The 23,844-nt window shown below is 39.0% G+C and overlaps 1 protein-coding gene across 1 annotated transcript; it reads left to right on the forward strand.

Moving 5' to 3' along the window:
- The first annotated feature begins 220 nt into the window (after positions 1 to 220).
- HACD1 (3-hydroxyacyl-CoA dehydratase 1) lies at positions 221 to 21,719 on the forward strand. Its single transcript, XM_023632105.2, has 7 exons — positions 221 to 524; positions 8,864 to 8,981; positions 9,153 to 9,171; positions 9,248 to 9,336; positions 12,003 to 12,124; positions 16,891 to 17,069; positions 19,941 to 21,719. The coding sequence occupies exons 1-7, from the start codon at positions 268 to 270 to the stop codon at positions 20,021 to 20,023; spliced, it is 867 nt and encodes a 288-aa protein (XP_023487873.1). The 5' UTR covers positions 221 to 267; the 3' UTR covers positions 20,024 to 21,719.
- Positions 21,720 to 23,844: the final 2,125 nt, after the last annotated feature.

Consider the following 23,844-nt stretch of genomic DNA (forward strand, 5'->3'; position numbering starts at 1 on the left):
CGCGGCCGGGGCACCGGGCGTCCCTAACGGGAGGCTCGCCCAGCTAGCGAGGCCAGCAGTTTTCCGTAGGAGCGGAAATCGCACCGCCGCCTTGAAATCGCACGCGGGGCTCCGGGTCCCCGCTCCCCGCGCCCGGGCCGGCGGCCGGGTCCCCGGGCGGCGCGCGCTCCCGAGGGCCGGGGGCGGGCGGGGCGGCGGCCGGGGGCGCGCGCTCCTCCCCCGCGGCCGGCGTCCGGGCGGCGGCGCCGAGCCCCCTGCGCGCGGCACATGGGGCGCCTGACCGAGGCGGCGGCAGCGGGCGGCGGCGCTTCGGCGGCGCGCTCGGCCGGGCCCCCGCCCACTCCCCTTCCCCTGTCTGCCACCTCCCCCGGGACCGCGGCCACCATGGCGTCCAGCGAGGAGGACGGCAGCAACGGCGGCGCCTCGGAGGCCGGCGAGGAGAGGGAGGCCGCCGGCAAGCGGAGGCGCCGCGGCTGGGTGGCCACCGCCTGGCTCACCTTCTACAACATCGCCATGACCGCGGGGTACGTGCGCCCCCGAGGGCCCTCCGGGCGCCGCCGTCCCCCGACCCTTCGCGCTCGGGGCGCCGGCGGGTGGGCGCGGGCCGTGGGGGAGGAGCGGCTGCCGGCGGGGTGAATGGGGCGGGCGGGGGGGCCGGGCCCTGCTCGCGGGGCATTGCCTAATACGGTGCCCGGCGTGGCGCGGCGGCCCGGGGCGCGGGCCGGAGGTTAAGTATAGACCCGGGCAGGAATGCGGGGCCGACCTGCGGGGGAGGCGGCGGCGGCCCGGGCGCCCGGGGCGCGGCTGGTTGCTGCTGCTGTTGAAGACGCGCCGGGGTCCGGGCGCCCCCGAGCCCGAGGGAGCCCGATCCCGCGTCCTCGGCCGCCGCCCCTGGAGGGCGCTTCCTGGTGCTGCCGAGCGCCGGGCACAGTTCTCTGAACTGATCTGTCCCCACGATCGTTTTAAAGCAGTCGTGCGCCCTAGAGCTTCTTGCCTGGGACGGTTTCGTTAAAACCCTGCCTTGTCGGAGCAAGGCCCTGGTGTCCAGCATCTTCATGGCCCCATGCTCCGTTCTGGATACCCTGTACTTTAATTTTTGGCTTTGAGTCTGACTTCCGAGTTAAGGTTACACAGTGACTGTCGCTCTTCAGAGAGCTGTCAGAGTGACTTCTGCGCGGACTGCTTTTCAAAACCTGTTGGGAAAATGCTCTTCCGTTGCTAAGTTGCATTGCCTCTTCCGAAAGTTATTTTCCCATGATTGGGTGAAGTATTGTTAACCTGTGTAAAAATGGGAAAAAGTTTAACACCTTAAATTTTCTCCAGGGCTTATAGAAAAATGTGACTGAGAAAGATTTAAGAAATGACACAGTACTGAGTACTATTCTGTGCTTAGTGTATATCTGAATGCCAAATACAGTTCAGGAAAAATAGAATATTTATTGAGGATTTACTGTGTGCCAGGCTCTGTGTTGGTTGCTTTAGAGGTACTATCTCGTTTTTAGCCCTCTACAGTCCTTTGAGGGGTCAGTGATATTACACTTGATAGGTAGGAAACTGAGGCACACAGAGGTTAGGTAACTTGCCTAAGATCACACAAGCAGCAAGTGTCAGATTTGGATTTCAGCCCAGACAGTCTGACTCCAGCGCGGTGCTGACTCCCCGGCTTTCCGCTTTACTAAATTTTATGATCTTGAAAGAGAAAACATATATTCAAAGCAACTGGAGAACAGTTGAGTGCCCACCAGGCGCTGCTGCCTTTAGATACGGTGGAGGCTGAAGGACTGCTCTCTCCTCTGTGACAGTCTCATCCCGTTAAGAAACATTTTGGGAACACCTGCTGTTTATTAACTGATCTGCTGTCCCTTCCCTTTCCAGTCCACTCTCCCTTTTGAAGGCCATGTTACCTATTAAAAAGTGAAAATCAATGCAAAACTCCAGTTTAAAGTCTTCAGTGACTCCCCATTGGTCCACTGTAATCGACGGGATTTAGGCTGCCTGTCACGCAAGGCCCTTTGCAATATGCTCCTTGATTCCCCTAATTATTGCATTTGAAATCTCCTGTAACTCCCTATGCCCGCAAAGCACCAAGCATTTTTATTTTCAGGGCTCTCTTCTATCTTTGCTGAGGCCATTCACTCTTTGTATAATATCCTCCATATTCCTCCTATGACTTCTGACCAAGCCAACCTTGGAAGTTTTCTGGGTCTCCTACCCGACTGGAGCAGAATTAAGCGCTCTCTCCTTTGTGTTCTCACACTGTGTTCCTATCCTTCCTACCTACCCCAGCAAATTACTGCTTATCTGAAACTTGTCTGTCTCTTTGCCTATTTTGAGAAGGTCTCTGGTCATTTTCATCTCCGTTTAATGGCAAGGGTAACTGAAATGAAATTGAAGTAGTCCGTGTAACTAACTCTTTGGAGGCTGTTTAGAGGTGTTGAGATTTGAAGAAGGAATAGGGTTTGCGTGTGTAGAAGGTAGATATTTCAAGTGAGATAAATTCTGGAAATAGGCATGAGATGGAAGAAAGCGGGGCATATTCTCTTGATTTGATTGGAAACTTCTTGAATAGTGGCAGATAAGGTTGGAGATGTTTAATGGTGTGGATGGCACAGAGTTAGCTGAGAGTCTTTTCATTTAACTTGCTTGTTTCGTTTTTCTCTTAACAGAACTTTGGAGTGTTAATTTTTCATAATAGTTTTGAAAACAATAAGATAATATTTAAGAAAATTTTCACATAAATGTAAAAAAGAATTTGCCTAATCCTATAAGCTTAGCACGACCTTTCATTTTTCCTTAGTATCTTTCGGATGAGTCTCTACCTGCCTTCAGATTTTCACTCAAATCTCTGTTCTCAGGAAGGCCTTCCCTGGCCATCTTCATTCAAATAGCAACCCACACACAGATGCTCCTTATCCCCTCCGCCTGGTTTATTTTTCTCCATCCCACTTATTGCCATATAAGTGTACAATGAATTTTACTAGTTAGTCTTGTTACTTATTGTCTGTGGTCCCCACATTATAGTGTAAGCTCCATGAAGCACTAAATAAGTATTTATCAAATGAGTACATATTATAGACCATCGTAGTTATAGTATCTGCTCTGTTTTTTGTTCCACTTTCACTTAATATTCTGCCGAATATTTCTACGTAGTTTTTATAATTACGCTCTTTCATGGTTACGTAAGCGTGTATGGAGTTTACAATGTACAATAATGGATTTAATCATGCCCCTAATGACGTTTTATTTGTTTCTGTTGGATTAGTTGCTTAGGATGAATTCCCGGGAGTAGAATTACACCTTTAAAGGATGTGAGGATTTTAATGGTACTTGTTCATAATAGGTTGTTCACTAGGGAAGTGAGCATTTCTCTTTTTTTGTTTTTCAGCAGACCCTCTTGAGCCCGTATGAATTAAGCGCATTGTCCTAGGTCAAGTGAGAGATATAAGGTAAATATTTTAGGCCCTGTCCTTGAAGAAGTGTAGCTCGGGGCGTTTGTATATTGCAATGAAAGATGGGATGAAATAAGCGCCTTACAGAGGTGCCAGGTCAGACAGGTAGGAAGAATCAGAGAAAGCTTCGCTGGGGATGAGGGGAATCATAGCATTTCAACGGAGCTTTGAAGGATGAGTAGGACCTAATAGGACTTAATATGCAAACAACATGAGTTAGGGGACAGAGGTGTGACATTGCTAAACATGCAACAAATGGTCCTGGAGTGCAGGGTGGGAAAAGAAGATGGACGGGTAGCCTGGGCTGTTATTGCACAGGGCCTTAAATGCCTTGCTAAGCTGTTTGGATTTTAATCTGTAAACAGTATAGGAAGGTGTTGATTAAAGATTACATTTCACCCCTTTTTGCTGGGTGACCTCAGATAAGTTACTTAACCTCTCTGACCATGAGTTTTCTCATGTGTAAAATTGAAACCACACAACTACTTTGCTAGATTATTACAAGAAATAAAGAGGTAATGGATATGAGGTGTTCAGCAAGGTGCCTGACACACAGTGGATGTTTAAAAACGATAATTTCTATTCCTAGTGGTTAATTTAAAAATGCACTTCGTGCAGAAAGAGAAACTATTTAAGATATTTTCCCAGTACACATGGTGTAAATTGTTAGTGCATCGGACCCAAGGTTCAGGCATATGCATTTCCCAAAATGTTCAGTAATAGCCATATATGTTGTTCCTGAGGAGAGCAGATCCATTTCTTTCCAATTTGGGGCTATGACAGCCAAAACGATGAGCATTTGTGTACAAGTCTTTGTAGGGTCATGTGCTTTCATCTTTCTTGGGTAGATACCTACGAGTGGAATGGCTGGGTCATATGGTAGTCACATGCTTGATTTCTTAAGAAACTGACAAACTGTTTTCGAAGTGGTTGAGCCATTTTACATTCCCTCGGGCACTGAGTGGGAGTTCCACTTGCTGCACGTCCTCACCAACACTTGGTGTGGTCAGTCGTAATTTCAGACATTCTTGTGGATGGATTGTGTTCTCTCATTGTGATTTTAATTCCCATTTCCCTAGTGACTAATGACACTGAGCATCTTTTGATGCGTTTACTTGGCAGTTGTATATCTTTTTTGGTATAGTGTCTGTTCAGATTTTGCCCATTTTTTTTTGATGGAGTTGTTTGATTTTCTCCAATTGAGTTTTGAGAATTCTTTATATAGTCTGGCTACAAGTCCTTTATCAGATATGTGATTTGTAAATATTTTCTCCCAGTTGTGGCTTTTCTTTTCGTGCTCTTCACAGTGCCTCTCAAAAAGCAGAAGGCCTTAATTTTAAGGAAGTCCAGTTTATCTGGTTTTTTTGTTTTATGAACCGTTCAGCCTAACTCTATGGGCATGAATGTCTATATGCAATGAGTTGAAACACATAATGGCTGCTAAACGAAAGTCTCAATTTAGTCTAGGAAAGGAAGTTTAGACGTGAACAATGTATGAATGTGTGGATTGTAAGAAAGTCAAAGATCATCTCTGGTTCAAGCCCCCAAATGGTTAAAGGAGGGATAAAGAAGAAACGATAAAATTAGAATGTTTTCAATAGCTGCTGAAATAATGGATCTGGGCAGTGATCATCAATGACTGCTAACATCACAAACAAGAGGGACAGCCAGGAACTATGTGCTGCCTAGAGAAGTACACAGCACAGCCTATGAATTACCCTTGGACGTGAATCGATCTAATCAAGCCCCCAGAACTATCAGTTTACAGGAAATACAGGGGACAGAGAACATAATAGATGACATGTGGGTATCGGATTAGCCAACCCAGACTGAGGGTAGCTCTGCACTACAGACGACTCGGTGTCTTCAATGACAAATTGCACTAGAAAGAGAGGGAAGGAGAGATGAATGGATGGAGGGAGAGAGGGAGGGAAAATCTATAGATTAAAAGAGTCATAAAAGACATGGCAACTAATTGCAGTGTATGAACCTTATTTCAATCATGATTTTAAAAAATTATGAGACAATTGAAGAAATTTGTATCCCATGTTTTGTGATTTAAGAAGTTACTGTTACATTTTTTATGGGATAGTGGTATTACGGTTATATTTATTAAAAGTAATCCTTTTAGAGAACAGATTAGTGGTTACCAGAGCAGAAGGGGGTTGTGGGATGGGGTCGGGGGGCGAATGGGGTAAAGGGGCACATATATATGGTGTCGGGTAAAAATTAGATTGTTGGTGGTGAGCACAATGCAGTCTATACAGAAACTGATAAATAATAATGTACACCTGAAATTACAGCGTTCTAAACTATTATGACCTCAAGAAAATAATTTTTTAAAAAGTAATTCTTTTAGAGATACATAACTAAGCGTTTATGAATCATGTTATAGGATGTATGAGATTTGATTCAAAATAATCAGGGGACGGGAGGTGGTGGGAAAAGAAGTGAATAGAGGTTTGGATGAAACAGGATTGTCCATAAAATGATAATGGGTGAAGCTGGGTAATGGGCACATGGGGATTCATTATACCATTCTCTATACCTTTGTATATATAAGAAGTTATTTATAATAAAAATTTAAAAAGCACTATTGAAATTTATAAAAGGAGGTATATAACCAAGTTCTTCAGGGAGCAGGTGGTCTCCAAGAAATCTTAGGAGAAAAAGAAGCACCAGTAGACAGCTGGAAGAAAGATCCCCTCCTTTGATAAGAGTTTCAGTGTCATCGGAGCCGTAGGGGCCTGAGGAGAAGGCCCCTGTGTTTAGTAAGTTATGACATATATCTCTTGTCTCCACTTAGTAATTTAAGAGTTCCTTGAGGCCAGGATTCTGTCCTGTTTCTAATTCCCCAGCATATAGCACAGAACCTGGCAATGAATGAATAAATAAGTGAGTTAAGCAAGCAATCTTCTACATATGGAGCACATGTTTATATTTTCCAAACAGAGTATTTTATCAAGGACTGCGTGTATCTGGGCTTATATTTGAATAATTAATAGCTCTGGCATATTTTTTAAAAACAGAACTTTCTGGAAAAGAATTCCTAATTGCAGAAGCTCCAACTGCATTGGGGATCTTTTTTTAAATCACAGTTTTACTAAACTTATGGATGTAGGAAATCCAGTTAGTTAAACGTAGAGCCTGTACGAGAAACTTTGTCACCCCTTGTGATGGTGGGTTTAGGAAGTGAGCGCAGATTAATTCAGATTAGCTACTGCTCATATTTACTGAAAAACGGATGATTCCTTAGCATGGGTGGTTGCATGGTCCTTTCTAACGCCAGAGTGTTAATTTCGAACAAGCTGGTGATTGATAGTATCATAACACTGTACCAGTTGGTACAATACTGCCACCTATGGATCAAGGGTGCAATTTGTTAAAATGTTATGATGCATAGATTTTTATATACTCCTATTTAAAAATGTAGAAAACTTGCCTTCTAAATGAATTCTTTGATGAATTCTTTGGTAGGTTAATAATTATCGCTCAAATTGATCTTTTGTAAAAATCTGATTTGGATTTGCCTTAAAAAAAGGCAAGTGAATGGAAAATGTGAATTAAAACATTTTATTAAGCTTTTTGTTTTCTTCTTAGAAGTAGTATAGGGACTTGGAATTGAGGATAATGAAATCATAACATTTTAAACCCGGAAGGTACCTAAAACATTATCCAGATTAGCACTGCCACATTAGCCCAGCACAGAATTTGGTGTTGGCTCTCATGCGGGAGGACACCATCAGTTGAATCCAGGAAAGCCATGGTGAGGTGGAAAGGGAGCATCCGTAGGCGTTAGAAGACTTCAATCATTAACTTCCTCTACGACTTAGGATAAGTGGCTGGATGTCTCTGCATGGTGATTGTCTCACAGAAAACAGTGGCTGGCAAACTTTTTGATGACACACTACTGTCAGTTAAAATATTTGTGTGTAACACTATATAACTTTTAAAATTACTTATAATTTGAATACATGAATTACTATGATTAGTTAATATCCCAAGGCACAATATATACTTAGAGCCAGACCAGTACAGCATAGACTCTGAGCTCAGTCATGGTTTGAGGTCCCAGCTGACTATGGAGCTCTTTCTGCCTCTTTCCACAAGAGTAAGATTGGATAACAGTTGTCGCTGCCTCATAGGGTTATGTGCAGATCAAATCTTAATAGATTAAATATGCATATAGAACAGAGTCTGGAACATTGAAAGCACCTGAAAGTATACTTACTGTTATCGTTGTTGTTATTATCATGATTATTTCCACATTTCAAAGGTCTTCATCCTAGTTTCAGACATTCACCTGACTTCTTGTCACATCTCATGAGAAAGTCATTGTCTTCCCCTCATCATGTGCTGAGGAGGAGCTGACGTTCCCAGAGCAGACATGTCGTTCTGCCATTTTCTTCCTGTTCTCCTGAGCTCTCACTTCTGTCATATTCATTCAGTAGTTTCTTTGCAGGAATCTTTGAGCCATTCGCCTATTTTATGAGTGTTCTCTCCCAACTTACAACTGTATCATCATTTCATCATTTTATAATTCATACATCCATTTAAGTAGACACTTCGGAGACCACTGATTTTCGAAGTCTGAGGTAGCTACTCATTTCCATGGGTGTATTATTAAAGATTTTGAAAAGTTACAGATGACACAACTTTTTAAACTTACAAGTGCTTTTGTAATTGTGAGGGAAACTGGAAAAAAATGACCTCTCATCAGTGACTCTTGGAGACTGAGTGGTGGGGTGAGAAAGCTGGGCTCCACGGGGTGGCTTGTATTTGAAGTACCGTTAACTCACAACAGAATCTGTATTTAATGTGCATGTGTATGTTGAAAAGGGAGGGCTTAGGCATTTTTTCTTTTTCTAAAACATGCTCTTTGAAAGCAGGCCCATGTCTAACCTTCTATATGCATTCCTTCTGTGGCACAACAATTGTTTTTATTTAGTGAAAATTATAAAAATATTAATTGATTCTTATTAAAGACTTTTACTTGTAATTACGTATAATTATATACTCTGTGTTTCTATAAAGTACATATTTATACACACACAGCTTTTTACCTTAAGAAATCTTTACATAATTATGAAATGCATTGTAATAACTTCATTTTTGGTACATAAATATGATTTCTTCAGTCTGTCAGTTTATCTGCTGAAACCAAAAATGCGGTGGACAGACATGGTTTGACATTTGTTTGTTGTTGGTCTCGAATAGGTTCTGCTCATCTTCTTGAAAAGTCAGTGTAAAAATAATGTTTTCATTTCTTCCTGTGGGTTTTTAAAACAGAACTAGGAACTGAGAGCATAATAAAACATACATGTTACTACTATATAAATTATGGCATTTCTTTTCAGGAAGATTAGTGGTGTTCATCTTGATAGAACTTTATAAAATACTTTTATTTTTTCCAGGTGGTTGGTTCTAGCTATTGCTATGGTACGTTTTTATATGGAAAAAGGAACACACAAAGGTTTATATAGAAGTATTCAGAAGACACTTAAATTTTTCCAGACATTTGCCTTACTTGAGGTAAGTTTTCAATGATGCTGTTTTTCTATCATTGTAGTATTTATTTGTTGAGCAAAATGTCTTATTTTGCTGATTACATACCACCTACAGACTCATTTAAAACCAATGTTAACAGGCATTTATTCTGTGTTGTACGCTATTGACTTGTGATTTTTTTCTGTTTGCTTACAGATAGTCCACTGTTTAATTGGTGAGTTTTTGATTTAATTTTTATTCTTGGTGTAAATTGTGTTTCTGGCCATGGTTGACTTGTTTTTCTCTTTAAGGAATTGTGCCTACTTCTGTGCTCGTGGCTGGGGTCCAAGTGAGTTCAAGAATCTTTATGGTGTGGCTCGTTACTCACAGTATAAAACCAGTAAGTGACACGAACATGTTCTCAAGCCCACAGGAAAGCTTTTTTATTAATCGGAACCGAAAATATTAACATTGGTGTATTTCAGGAAGCATAACCATGGATAAAAAGAGTTGGGTTTGGATTTAAGTATGATTGTACATTGACTTAATGTATTAGTAGAATGATTTTGAAACACACACAAAACCAAATATTGGCACTTAACATCCACAATATACTCTCCTCTGGTGTTTTCCAATTTTTAAGATTAATATTCATATTCTGTCAAATAGTTAACTGAAAATTTTTTTTGTTGCAGTTATGAGTATTCTGTTTGGTTATGTAATTGAAATTGTCAGTATAAACAGTTTAATCTTCCTCATTTCGCACTAAGTATTGTAGCAACAGACATAAAAAGTAAATGTAGTTCTGTAGATCCGAACAGATGGGAAGATGAATTTAAAAGTTAGAAGGGTTAAGGAACGTAGGGAAAAATAAACATGTTATTTATTGAGGCATGACAGGAGATAGACCTGAATCTAATTAATGGCTTAAACTCTTTTAGACAAACAAACACCGTGCTTGTTTGTCAAGTCATTGGGCCTTTTAAAACCATGACAGAAGCATTTCCCAGATGGGCCCTTCTGACCTTCTTGACAGCCTCCGGGGGCTTCTGTCTAGGTGAGGACAGATCTCTGGCCTCCTTTCCATTCCTCAGATGCCTTCTTGTCTCCTCTCTGCTGGGAGCGATACCTAACCGCCCTTCCATTGCCTGCTAGACTCGCTGGCCTCCCGTCTGCGTGGGGACAGATTGCTGACCTTCTGCCCCTTCTACTAGTCTACACTTTAGCCCTCTTGACTAGTATCTTTCACTCAACTTACTTGATTCACCTGGTCTCTAACCAGCGACTGCCCTACAGATAGCAGTGGACACTGCCATGCGGAGGGCCAAGTGTTTTATTCAGATGGCCCAGGAGTTTAAAAGCAGGAGTCCAACATTCACAGAATAAAAGAGACTATTCCAGACAGTGAATGAATATAGTAGCTGGGCCAGGACCATGGAGAATCTGAAGACGGAGGAACGAGAAAGACGCAGGGTGGCCAGACATAACTGAAGAAAAGGAATTTAAGAGAAGCTAGAGAGTGGCTGGTCCCCAACAGGAGAGAGATCCATCTGCTCTTTTATCCTCCAGAGGGCCTCTGCCTTCTTATTGGTTCTCTCCAACGGTGATTTCCTGTTGACGCCTGTCCGCCACTCGTTAATTAATTCAACGCTTTATTGAGTGCGTTCTATACACCTGGCACTGTGCTAATTTCTGGATTTACAAAAATGAATAAGGCATCCCAGCTACAAATGTTCTGGCTGTTGGGGAGTGAGGGCAGTCACACGGATGTTGAGTCTTACAGCAGATACTAATTGCACACTTGTTCTCTGCCTAACACCGTGCTGAGGATCTGGCTCTTAATAATACAACCAAGGTTCCTGCCCTGTGGAGCCTACAGTTGGCAGAGATGCTGAACAAGGAGTTTGCACCAATACTTGTTATTTTATGTTAGTGTTAGTGCTCTGAAACAAGAGACCAGTGTGCATTGCAGTCTGCCTGGTGGCTTAGCCTGACCTAGGGAGTCAAGCAAGGCTCCCCTGAGGAAGGAAGATAGAAATGGATTTATTTTAAATTATTTATATGAAATTGTAGTACAGATGGGCAAGTGTTGTAATACGGATATGAACAAAGTACTGTGAGAACAAGGAAGATGAGCAATTAACAGCTCAGAGTGAGAGGATGGGTTTGGGAAGAGTTTTCCAGAAGGCGTGATCTTTTAGCTGCATCTTAAAAGATGAGAACGGGTTTTCTGTGGGAGGTCATAAAGGAGTAACATTCTAATTAGAGGGAATAGCATATGTAAAGACCTAAGCATTCAGAGCATTTTCTAGAAATAAAGGGAAGTTCAGTGTCACCGGGGTGGGGGGGGGGGGAGGCGGGGAGGTGGTGCTGACGGGGACGGACAAGTGATTGTAGATGAAATTGGAGAGATTTCTGAGCGTGGATTGTAGAGAACCCTGAATACATATGCTCTGGTGGTAGGATTTTATCCTTTTCTCCTGTTGAGTGATGGGGAACCAATGAAGCGCTTAAATCACAGGATTGGCTGCTTCCAATTTGATTTCTGTTTGTTTCTTTGGTTTGCTTTTAAGAGAACACTTCCACCTGTGAAGAGAATAAAGCATGGAGAGACCATTTAGGAGGCTGTTACAGTAGTGTAGATCAGAGATGGTTAATTAAATAGTGGGAGTAGACCCAAACAAGTGGGCAGATTCAAGAGTTAGTGCCACAGTAGAATGGGCGTGTTCTGATGACTGATAGAAAGGCGGAGGGTCGGACTGTTCCTGTACTGGTTTCAAGGGGGTGATGTTGCCCTGGGATGGCTGAGTTATTGACTGGAGTGAAGGGTGAGACTGAGAAACCAGTAGAAATCTGACCATCCCTGTGCTTAGGACGTATTTAAGTTGTGTGTTTATAATGAATTATATAATGGTGACTGCATTGTTTTCTGTATTGCACCTGCTAACCCCAACATTTCATTATAGTAAAGACACATAGTAAATAGTTACAATAACATATCTTCACAGAAAAATAAGTTTAATGGTAAACTCAGTCAGCACTGTGGATTTCTCTGTGATTCTGCAGATCCAGAATGAGGAGAGTGTGGTGCTCTTTCTGGTCGCGTGGACTGTGACAGAGATCACTCGCTATTCCTTCTACACATTCAGTCTTCTCGACCACTTGCCATACTTCATTAAATGGGCCAGGTGGCGATGTCTTGCAGTTTAGTTTCTCACGGTCCTGTGCATGCGGATTTTGTGTGCTGAGCTAACACCAGAGAATTAAATTTGTGTCTTAGCCCCGTGATGCCAGGCTGCTGTTGTCTTGGTTCTTAGCGGTGTTATAACTTGCGTTCTAGAGACTTAATTTAATGATCAGAGAGGAATCACATTACTACATATTTTTAGTGAAATCAAGGCAAGACAGATATATGAGTATCCTTAATCTCTAAATTGGTCATTTATTTTTCTTTAAAGCAAATTAGACATTTTTGGAATTATATTAAATTCTGTGCCAAAAACATGGCATTGTGTCTGATTGATTTAAATTATTTTAATATTCAATCCAGGGTCCACAATTTTTTGTATCTTATATGTACAGTGTTAACTTTTCTTGTGTGTGTTAGTAGCAGAGACAGACATTTTTAAAAGTCGTACTTATTTGCAATAATATTATTTGGAATGTGGACAGAATTTATATTTCAAGGTTTCTACGTATATCTATCCTAAAGCAACAAGTTTTAAAGCAAAAGAAATTCTATTCTTTTTTTTTTTTTTATGGATTGGCACCTGGGCTGACAACTGTTGCCAATCTTCCTTTTTTTTTTTCTGCTTTATCTCCCCAAACCCCCCCGTACTCTATTCTTTTTGAAGTTTGAGTTCTTTGGGCAGCTGATGTTTTGCACTTATTATGGAAACAAGACTGCTCTTTAGAGAACAAATCACAGACCAGCATAGATTCGTTCCTTTCATTCTCTTTGCTCTACTTAGAGTTGCAATAACAATAATAGCAATCACATACGCTGTGCACCTACTGTGTACCTGAGACACGGGTATGAACACAACAAAGTCTCTGTCCTCTCAAGATGGAGGAGACAAAAGATAAAAAAACTAACAGGCATGCGAAATGCCAGGTGGTGAGAAGGGCAAGGAGACGGTTGGGGTAGGAGACATCCATCCCATATACGTCGGTGTCATACACGTCTACCCCGTGTACGCCTGTCCCATATACGTAGGATAAAAGGGCTCGACAATGTTTTCATTCCTTAAATTTTTCATTAAATTATGGACATAGTATGTTTTCATTATGAAAACCTCAAACAGTACAGAAGTCTATAGAATAAACACAGAAAGTTCCTGTTTGTTCTCCTACCTGATCCTGGAGGGAAAATGTTTGGAGTTTAACCAGCCAGAGTTTTTCACATTAACAAACATGTGAACACATGGATGTGAGTTTTTAAAGACATAAATGGATGATATTATACTTTTTGTTTCTATCTTAGAGCGCTCTCTTTTTTTTTTTTAATTTTTTGAGGAAGATTAGCCCTGAACTAACATCTACTGCCAATCCCCCTCTTTTTGCTGAGGAAGACTGGCCCTGAGCTAACATCTGTGACCATCTTCCTCTACTTTATATGTGGGACACCTGCCACAGCCTGGCTCAACAAGTGGTGTGTAGGTCCGCACCTGGGATCTGAACTGGCGAACCCCGGGCCACCAAAGCAGAAGGTGCAAACTTAGCCGTTGTACCACCGGGCTGGCCCCTCTTTTTTTTTTTTTTTTTTCCATCAGTACAAGTACATTTAGATCCAGCTCTTCAACTCTTAATGCTGCACCATATTCCATAGTGTGACTGAATCAGTTCTCTGTCGCTGGGAGTTAGTTTCCAGTTGCTAATGTTATAACTAATGCTTTTAGATGTTATAAACAATGCAATATCCATATTTCTCTTTTTTAAACTGGATTTTTATGTTCATACATTCCTAACTTGTTTGAGGATAATCCTTAGCTAGTGTCAGATTTGTTTTTGATCCCATATATTCAAAACCTAACACTTTTTCTTATGTGATTACTTTTTTATAAGTCATATATTATACTTTCTAATATAATAAAATATATAAATAAACCAAAAAGAAAAAAACCTTTTACATTGCTTATAATCTGCACAAGGATTATTACTCTTGTGATATATATTCTTTAAGACTTTTCTATATTCTCTAGCTCCTTTTTAGACATTCATGGCTTACCGTTCTGTGTATAATAAAATGCCTTAAAATTATAATTTGAGCTTAAACATACAGTCTGTCATAAGCAGGGTGCACTGCCATTTATATGTGTTTGGTTGGTTTTATTCTTATTGTACCTGAAAACATACTCACTTAGTGATTGAGCCTTTCACCAGGTGGGTGGTTTGGAATGTAGCTAGACTCTGGTCCTGGAGTGCATCTCACTGCCGTTTTGCATGACCTCAGTCTTCTGGAACTCTAGCACCTTTAAACATACTAATTCATAATATAGTCTCTTTACATGTGCTGTATTTATAAAATTTGTTTTGGAATATAATGGTGGTTAATGCTTTGTCTGCCTTGTGGAATGCGTTTGCATGTTTTGAATTTCTGGAAAAGTTAAAAACTGCCATTGCATGCTTAAAATTTGCTGTTTAGAAATCTTTTGTCCATTGCCTTAAAATTAAACAAGTATTATAAAATCTTTCAACTTAGAAATGCACTTGTTAGCATTATACATCATGGCAGTTAATCATAATCAAGAATAATTATATTTCACATCAAATATCTTAAAGATCCCAACCGTCTGTATATATTTGCCAACTCCAATAAATAACATAAAATCATATTTACCTTTATGTTCAAATGTTGAAGCTATTGTTCTCAAATAAAACTTCACTTTAGAAATGGCTTCTTGTTTATAAATAGTTGGCCTCCTGTGACGATTTGAATTTCCTTTGATTCTATTTATATGTTAGAAGTGTTCCTAGAAAAGTCCACTGGATAGGTAATCGTATGTTGTTATATTTTCATATTGCTTTCCATTTGAATTTCAAAAATGCATTCCCTTCAAAAAAATTTTAGGTGACGATTAGGGAAACATAAATATTATAGCTTTTTGTGAATGCCAACAAAACTCAGAGTTAGTGACATGCAATCTTTTTAAAGTGCAAATACAGTCAAATAAATTATATAATTCGTTCCCGTTTCACTAAAAATAATCGCTGTCTTTAAGGCTTTAAACTAATTTATTCTAGGAGTGGTATTTTTTTTTCTTTTAAAAAACAATGCTACCAAAAAATCTCTGAGAGTGATAGAAAGCTAAAAAACCATTAAGATTAGTTTGAATGTTTTACTTGAAGAGGGAGTGTAAAATGTTCAGTTATGTGATTTTAAATTGAGATAGAAAAATTTTTTTAAGGTATGTTTTTTAGTGGGGAAGATTGGCCCTGAGCTAACATCTGTTGCCAGTCTTCCTCTTATTTTTTTTTCCTCCCCAAAGCCTCAGTACCTAGTTGCATATCCTAGTTGTAGGTCATTCTAGTTCTTCTGTTTGGGATGTTGCCACAGCGTGGCTTGATGAGTGGTGCGTAGGTCTGTGCCTAGGCTCTGAACCAGTGAACCCCAGCCCCCAAAGCAGAGCTGCCCAGCTGTGGGGCTGGCCCCCTGAGATAGGAAATTAAGATTAGGAAAGATTGATTTAAATGATATACAAGTAACTACAGAAGACTGGTAAGAAAGCAGGTGATATACCCAAGGCAAGGAGAGGTAAACAGGGACAGTAAAAGGATCATTTTTCTTTCTTTCCCAGTTAATCTATTTTGGCAAATAATTCTGTCCCCCTCCACTATGTCTTATCCTGTGTGTCCTTGGCGTACAGGAATAAGGTGATTTTTAAGTTGTCTCCAAGCTTCTGCCATATCAACAAATTTAACTTTTCTTTACAAGTATTTCATAATGCCAACAAAGTGATTAAATGAAATATGGATTAATTTGATTTCTTTCTTTTCCCACCAAAATTTTGACGTTAATTTTCTGTAGTTACCATTATGTACTAAATGACTTGGAGAAAAATGATTTTTTTTTAATGGAGAAATGTCCTTACTTTGGGTCGATGAGGTTCTTCTTGCTGGAGACCAGTAGACACTTGCAGAGTGTTCCTGAAACTGTAGGTGCCTGGCCTCCTCTGTGTTAGAGAACTTGCCACGATCCAAATGAACACACTGTGATTTTGGATTTCAAATAGAACTTCCTCAGCTCTATTTAAAGCAAGCTGTTCCTTTAAAGTGGGAATTCGGGAAGCAACTTGTCTTACTTGTTTTGTTATGAAAGCAGTTTTAGAGGATATATTCATTAGCAGTTACTGATGCCTTAGGTAGTATTAGCAGTTTTCTGAAATAGTAATTCTCTTTTAATTAGTAACCACAAAGGGTTTTCCAGACGCCCCCAGACAACTACTGTGGTAATTTCAAGATTTAAATATAATATAGGATCATCGCTGGTCTTTGAAACCTCAGCATTTGATCAATCAGTGATGAGCTGCAGGGAAAAAAATCAGTTATGATTCCAGGTGTCAAAGAAGTTTCCTTGACAATACCTTACAATACTTACATATTCTTCACAATACAATGCAATATTAACAATACTTACATACTTTACAGTACTTAAAAAACTGCATATACACTTCTTAAATATATACAGTTATTTCAGTTCTATAAAGTAAATTGACTATTTATTTTATTAAGATCTTGCTGTTTAAAATAGAAACTGCCATGAGAAAAAAGAATGATAATTAAATTAATAAGCAAATGATTGAAGTAAAAAGAAATTCACCTTATGTGAGGTTATTGTAAATATGTATAGGAAGGAGAATTTTTGAGTTTAAATACAGTAGTAGCAAAAGAACCATGATATAAAATCCAGTCGTTATTCTAGAAAAATAATTCTCTGAGGTTTTTCTTTCTCCAGATATACTTTTTTTATCATCTTATATCCTGTCGGAGTTGCTGGTGAACTTCTTACGATATACGCTGCCTTACCATATGTGAAGAAAACGGGAATGTTTTCAATAAGACTTCCTAATAAATACAATGTCTCTTTTGACTACTATTATTTTCTTCTTATAACCATGGCCTCATATATACCATGTAAGTGTGTATTTATTAATACTTTGATTTAGTGTATGCTATGAAAGTTTTTGGGAAGATAGTGTAATAGCTGGTTTAATAAGCAAGGAGAAATACAGCTTACAGAGACATCAGAACCTGCATTCAATCCCTCATGTAGTCATAATTTGAAATAATTGAAGAGTGAGTCAAAAAAGACTTTTTTCTTAGTTATGAGAAAAGAGGTAAGTAAATTAATACACAGAAGATTGCCTTCTCAAAATCACTTAAAAATAAGTTTGGTGTGATTTATTTCTTAAAGGAAAAATAAAGCATGCATCAGTGAACTATTTGCAAGCATTTAGAATTATGGATCTGAATATAAACATTTTATCCAAGAAAATTTCAGGTCATTTCTATCTATTCATTAAGCATATATTTGGAAAAATCATCTAGAGTACTTTTTAGTCTGTGTGTATTGTTCTGTGTACTAGGAAATAATGAAGCTGGTTTTCTTTAAATATTTTGAATAGTTCCGCCTCTTCCCTGATTTCTCCTCATCTTTCAGTAGTTGCAGTGAATTGATGAGGCTTTACTCACTTCGTTTAGACCCTAATAGTGATATATTTTTAGGTCAAATTTTGGTAGTCACTAGCAGGAAATATCAAGGTCAAGTAAGGCTGTTGTTGACCCTTCTCAGTAAAATTAGAGACTCTGATGTCAGTGGGGGAAAAAAGGAAATCAGAAAAGTTTATAGAATGTGAAATCTGCATTTGACATCATATAAACTATTTCATCTAAAGGGGATGAGCATAAAACTTGACCAGCCCCTTGAGGCCTCCAACTTTTGTTTTTGCTTCAAGGAAGATGAGCCCTGAGCTAACATCTCTGCCCATCTTCCTCATTTTATATGTGGGATGCCTGAACAGCATGGCTTGATGAGCAGTGTGTAGGTCCATGCCCAGGATCTGAACTGATGAAGCCTGGGCTGCCGAAGCCGAGCACGCTAACTTAACCGCTGCGCCACTGGGTGGCCCTGAGGCCTCCGACTTTTAAGCTTCTCCAAAATGAAAGTTGACTTGACCATCAAATAGTGATTTTATTCCTCTCATCTTCTACCCTTTCAGCCTGACTACTCCGATTATCCCCTGGAACCAGTGCAGGAGGGTTAAGGAGTGGTGTACCTACTGCACTTGTTTATACGCTCCGCGTATCCCAGCATCTAGTGAATGGCAACATGCCTTGAGCAGTGGCAGACCTTGCTTCAGCGTCTGTCATATCATAGTTGCAGGTTCCGGTCTTGGGTCCCCCTCTTCCTCATGACCATTGAGGCATCTCCACGGAAACCCAGGGCCCAGCAGATCATGGTTTGAAACCATCAAACCAGTAACTTTTGACTGTGTGTTTTCAGGTGTCCTGGGAGACTCTACCTATGCCAGTAGCAGCTTCTCAGTTCACCAGGCTGGCAGTCACCTGAGAGCCTCACTTGCTGGAGGAAAGTCAGCTAGGGGGATGTTTTCCACTTGATTGTTAGTAGTAGCAGTAATAACAACTAATTTTACTTTGCTTATTAAATCCTTTGCTAATTATACGTATTTTTGAGTACTTATTTTAATACTCAGAAGAAGTGCTGTTCGTTCTCATTTATCAATGAGGACATTACAGGTTAGAGAGGTTAAGTGAATTGCTTAAAAATCACCCAGCTGATAAGTAAGGTCAGGATTTGAACTCAAGCCCATACTTCTACTAAATTACCCAGAATATTATACAAGTATTTACAATAATCGGTCAGCTAGCTTTAAGTATATATGAGCTGAGTATATTTAGGCCCCTAGGTATCATGTGGTGGTTACATTTATCAAGATGGGTAGTACCTAAATTTAAAAAAACAAGATCTCCTGTGCATTTTTGCTCCATTTGAGCTAAGTTCTAGAAAGACTTATCCAGAGTTGCCCAAGCAAGATAGTCAATGCTTGTTTTGTCATTAGGTTCATTGATTTTGGTTGTTCTGTTCATCATTTTCAGAGAGATTTTTTACATTTATATTATTTATAGCTGACGTTAATTTATTCATCAACCAACATTTACACTATAATTTAAAGCACTTGTTCAAATTGGGTCAAAATAATTCTCCAAATTTGACAGAGCAGAAAACCATTTGTCTAACTGACCTAATACCTACACATTTATGTGTTTATATGTAACAGACTATCCTTTTACCCAGTCAAGAGGGGCTTCTCTGGGTCCTGTGTTAGAGGGCCCTGTTCTGGCCCTCCATTGATCACCCTCCACACAGGCCCCCTTCCCTTCTAGATGACACTCTGGAAACCTGGGGCCATGGAATTTGCTACCCAAATGGTGCATGGGTGCATCTAGGGACTGCAGAGTTGTCTTCCCCAATCTGTTCTCCTGAGGGTTAACCATGTCACCAGTGTACACATCCCTGAGATCAAAGGGCAGCCATTTGTGAGGCATGTGGATGAAGCTGGGTTGTGTGGGCTTGGGTGTCCCCACGTATGTTCATGAGACCACTCATGGGACAGTACGGCAGATAGAACAGAGAGAAGGGGCCAGGCTGGGCAGCTTTCCTTGTGTTAGAACGTTCTGGCACAGTATTCCAAAGCGTTGCAGAATTATGAATTCAAACATGACCTTCCAGGTCATTACGAAGGTATATTTATCAAGATATTTAAGTTTGCTAAAAAAAATCCCCACCAGTTTATGGCATTAAAATATTTAGGTATATGGTATATGGGCTTCCATTTGTACTCCTACCCTGGGCTCTGTAAATATTTGGGGATGGTGGTGGTATATGATGTGCTCGCTCTCAGAGTTTGCCACATTTAAGAGATTTTGAATGTAAGTAATTTCCAACAATAACTCATCTTTCTTTGTTTTCTTTTTTCCGTTAAGTGTTTCCACAACTCTATTTTCATATGTTACGTCAAAGAAGAAAGGTGCTTCACGGAGAGGTGATTGTAGAAAAGGATGATTAAATGATCCCTACAAACACGGTGCTTTTTCCAGAACAATCAGGATCACTTGAGTCCAAGTTTTAATAACAAGAATAAACAACTTCATGAAATATGACGGATTGTATTATTTCTTAAAATATAACTTGAGACACATGGTATTTGCCAATATTTGTCTTTGCATTGTACTAGGTCTGTTTTCTACAAGAACTGTGCAAGTATTTATTATCAACTCCTGGGTAGATGAGGATCATTAAGAAAATAATTGGGTAGATCACTTGGAAGAAAACTTTTGTTTTTTTTAGTTTCACTAAATTCTTTTGCAGCGAATGCGCTAGCTTTTTAAATCAATATTTAGAAATTAGTTTAATGATTTCACATTATGATCCCTGCCAGTGATATTTATGTGGTATTTATAAATGAAGGTAAATACAGAGTTATGATAACTTGTTAATAATGTATTGGTATTTCTTGAACCCAAGATCTATTTCTTTCAAGTTATAAGGCAGCATTTTTGATTAATAAATTTGGAAGCATGGACATAATTTGCTATGGTAACACTTTTGATATAGGTAAGGTAGCCATATAAAAAACCAAAAATATTCAAGTAGATGTCAGAATTGTAAAATATTCTTTGAGCATATGTCTAGGCCATTGAAATTACCTATACCCCTAAGCAAATTTATTTTTATTTGAATTAACCACTCAAGGACAACCTTTTCAACAGGAAGGAGTTTCAGAGATTAGAAAAAATATAAGTATATCCTTTGCCTCCCTTGTAAAAAAAAATAACATTGGATCTGATCATAATGTTATATTCAGAACTCTGGCTGAGAAAGGCTGCTCTATACCATGGAAAAATTCAATAGAAATCATGTTATGATAATCCCATTGTGGTACCTAGGTAACTAAAGCTTTTGGGATATTATCTGAAACAGATTCATTTTATTCTGAATTCCATTGAATAGCAGAGCTCCTGTCCACATGTTTAATGAAAGATGCAATGAAGGCATTTTTCTGCTTTCTTTCTTAAGTAGGTGCTTTAGAAATTTTCCTGCTTATATTAAGGTATGCTGCTTGACTGATCCAGTTTAGAGAGAATGTGAAATATGTGACTTTAAAAGAAAAGGAACTTTGTGCCTGCTATACATATATGGCTGTAATTTTGGCTTTACACGTTCGGTATTGTTTGCATTTACAGTCACCATGGAACGTTACACTTTTCAGAATTGCTTGTTCTGTGTTACCACCTCCTTTTCAACTTATTTCATGTGGATATTTGTAGTTCAGAGTAGTTTTGCACACTTTCTTTTTAGATCACTTGACTTTTAAAAGGTGCTATTTCTTTTATTACATTACATTTTAATATTTCCTCTGCAGCTGAATGTTTTAGCGAGCCATCTGTATTAGGTTACTAATTCTCAAAGGCTGATGTTCATCTGCGCTTACACGGCTTGATCCATTTTCGTCTTGCATTTTTGTATGGAAGAAATTTTCAGGAAGCCTTTCCCTTTGCAAACATAGTGTGAGAAGTTCACATATTTATCTTGTTAGATGCCTGTCTTATAAAAAATATTTTAAATCCTGTTCTTGAAATTTGCATTAGTTCAACTTGCGCTCCCTTCCAGCATCTGTAACCCTCCTTTTTCCCCTAAGTTGTGGAATATCTCGAAGTAGGAATTGTGATTAACTTTAGTAAAAACGAAAATGCATCAGACTATTCAGTGACCTATATTAATATACTCAAAGTACGCCTAAACTGGAGATTCACTTTATTTTCAGGATCTTCTATTTCAACTAATTCTAAACCGTCCTTGTGTAGAGAATAAAGTGCTTAAATGGTGGTTTGATTTTAAAAGGAGAGAGTGTTTGAAAGTCCTCTATGCTGTGCCCTTTGACTGCATCTTTTGCATTTCTTCCCAAGTCACTCTGTCTTTCCTCTCAGTAGGTGAGTCAGGGCTTGCATCAAATAGAACTTGAATTCAATCCTGTAGACTCTGGCATTTCAAAGACATGTATCAAGAAAGTTGATGCTAGCAACTTTCGATTGGATTTGGTGACATTCCTTAAAATTCTGGTTTTAAATGTTTCATAGCATTATAGCTCAATATAGTACACAATATGTACACCATGCATTTTTTTTTATTTTTACTTTTCACAGTCTTAATTTGATAATAATACAGCAACATCCCTGATAGTTAAAACTTAATTAAAAAAGCATGCCCAAATAAATATAAAAAAGTCATTTTCACCAAAAGCTTTTGTTACTTGCATCTGTAGGTTCTCAGAAGCATTATTTTTGCATCTTTAGATTTTTAAGCATCTGATTATTATGCCACTGTCTCATGGTTTCTAGTGATACATTGCAAGTGATATGGAATCATGCAATCATCCTTTTTTTCCTCCCCCCAAATATATGCCTACTGTGTGCCAGGTACTGTTGTAGGAAATTAACATATTCCTCCAATCATCTCTGTCTCTCCCCTACACAGGAAACCTCTGACACAATTGCTAGGTTACATTGGTTAGGGAATCACATTGCGAAATAATTATCTGTGCTTTGACAAAACATTGTGCGTTGGTAATCTGATGAGGCAGGGTTCTTTGTTACTTATGTGTGTATAAGCATATCAGCGCACTGCTAAATGCTAAAACTACTTTCAGACAAACAAAATCAATTAGAAATATGAAACTGATAAAATAAATCATTAAGGCACAATACTGAAGGAAAAATACAAGAAGCAACATTCAAAATATTTTTCAAAGGAATGTGTAAAATGTAGAGGTATTTTCTATTAACCTATATATAGATCTGGAATATACATGTAATTGATGGAATAAAAAGAACAATACAGTTTTGTAATTTCTAGTGTGAAGACAGTAAGTGGAATTGAAAATTTAATTTGTTCATATTTTTAGTCTAAATTTACAAAACATCTTAAATAGACATAAGTAGTTCCTTGAGATATGAAGCTTAAAAATGTATTCTAAAAGTTTTAGATTTTCTTTTTATGTTCCTGCTAAGCTTTTAAAAGTATTTATATTACTTTTTGTTTTGAAATAATTTCAGACTTTCAGGAAAGCTGCAAGAATTCTAGAAAGTCTTCACTTGAATTCCCCACTTGTTAACATTTTGTACCATTTTCTCTAGCATTCTCTATATATTCATAATATTTTGTGAACCATTTGTGAATAAGTTGAAAACATTAACCCCTAATTACTTCAGTGTGTATTTCCTAAGAACAAGGATGTTCTCTTACATAACCCCAATACAATGACGAAAATCAGGAAATTAGCACTGATAGAACACCTTCAGCTAAACTACAGACCTTATTCAAATCATCATGGATGTTCTGAACACGTATGTGTTGTGGGTCAAGATCCATCCAGAGTCAGGCATCACCTTTACTTGTCATCTCTTTTAGTCTGAAACAGTTTCTTGGTTTTTCTTCGTGCTTCATGACTTTGACATTTTCTTTCACCAGTACAGGCCAGTTATTTTGCAGACAGTCTCTCAATTTGGTTTCGTTTGATGTTTCTTCATGATTAAATTTATGCACCCTCTGGCAGGAATATTGATTTGTTCCATTTACTGGTGATATTAACTTTGATGTTTTAGTGTTTCTGTTTTTAAATGTTTGGTTTCATAGATATTTTACTAATAGAAGGCCTTTTGCTCTAATTCATTCGAGTTTGGCTTTGAAGTGAGGCACTGGGATTGTTTTTACCTGATTAATATGCCTGTGATCTGATAGATGAAGATCGATATCGATGTCATTTTAAGTGCTTAAAAAGTACTAAGTTTTTTTGACACCTGTAGTTTCCAGTCATATTAACAACTCACC

This window comes from Equus caballus, chromosome 29 (assembly GCF_041296265.1).
Source record: "Equus caballus isolate H_3958 breed thoroughbred chromosome 29, TB-T2T, whole genome shotgun sequence".
Lineage (NCBI taxonomy): Eukaryota > Metazoa > Chordata > Mammalia > Perissodactyla > Equidae > Equus > Equus caballus.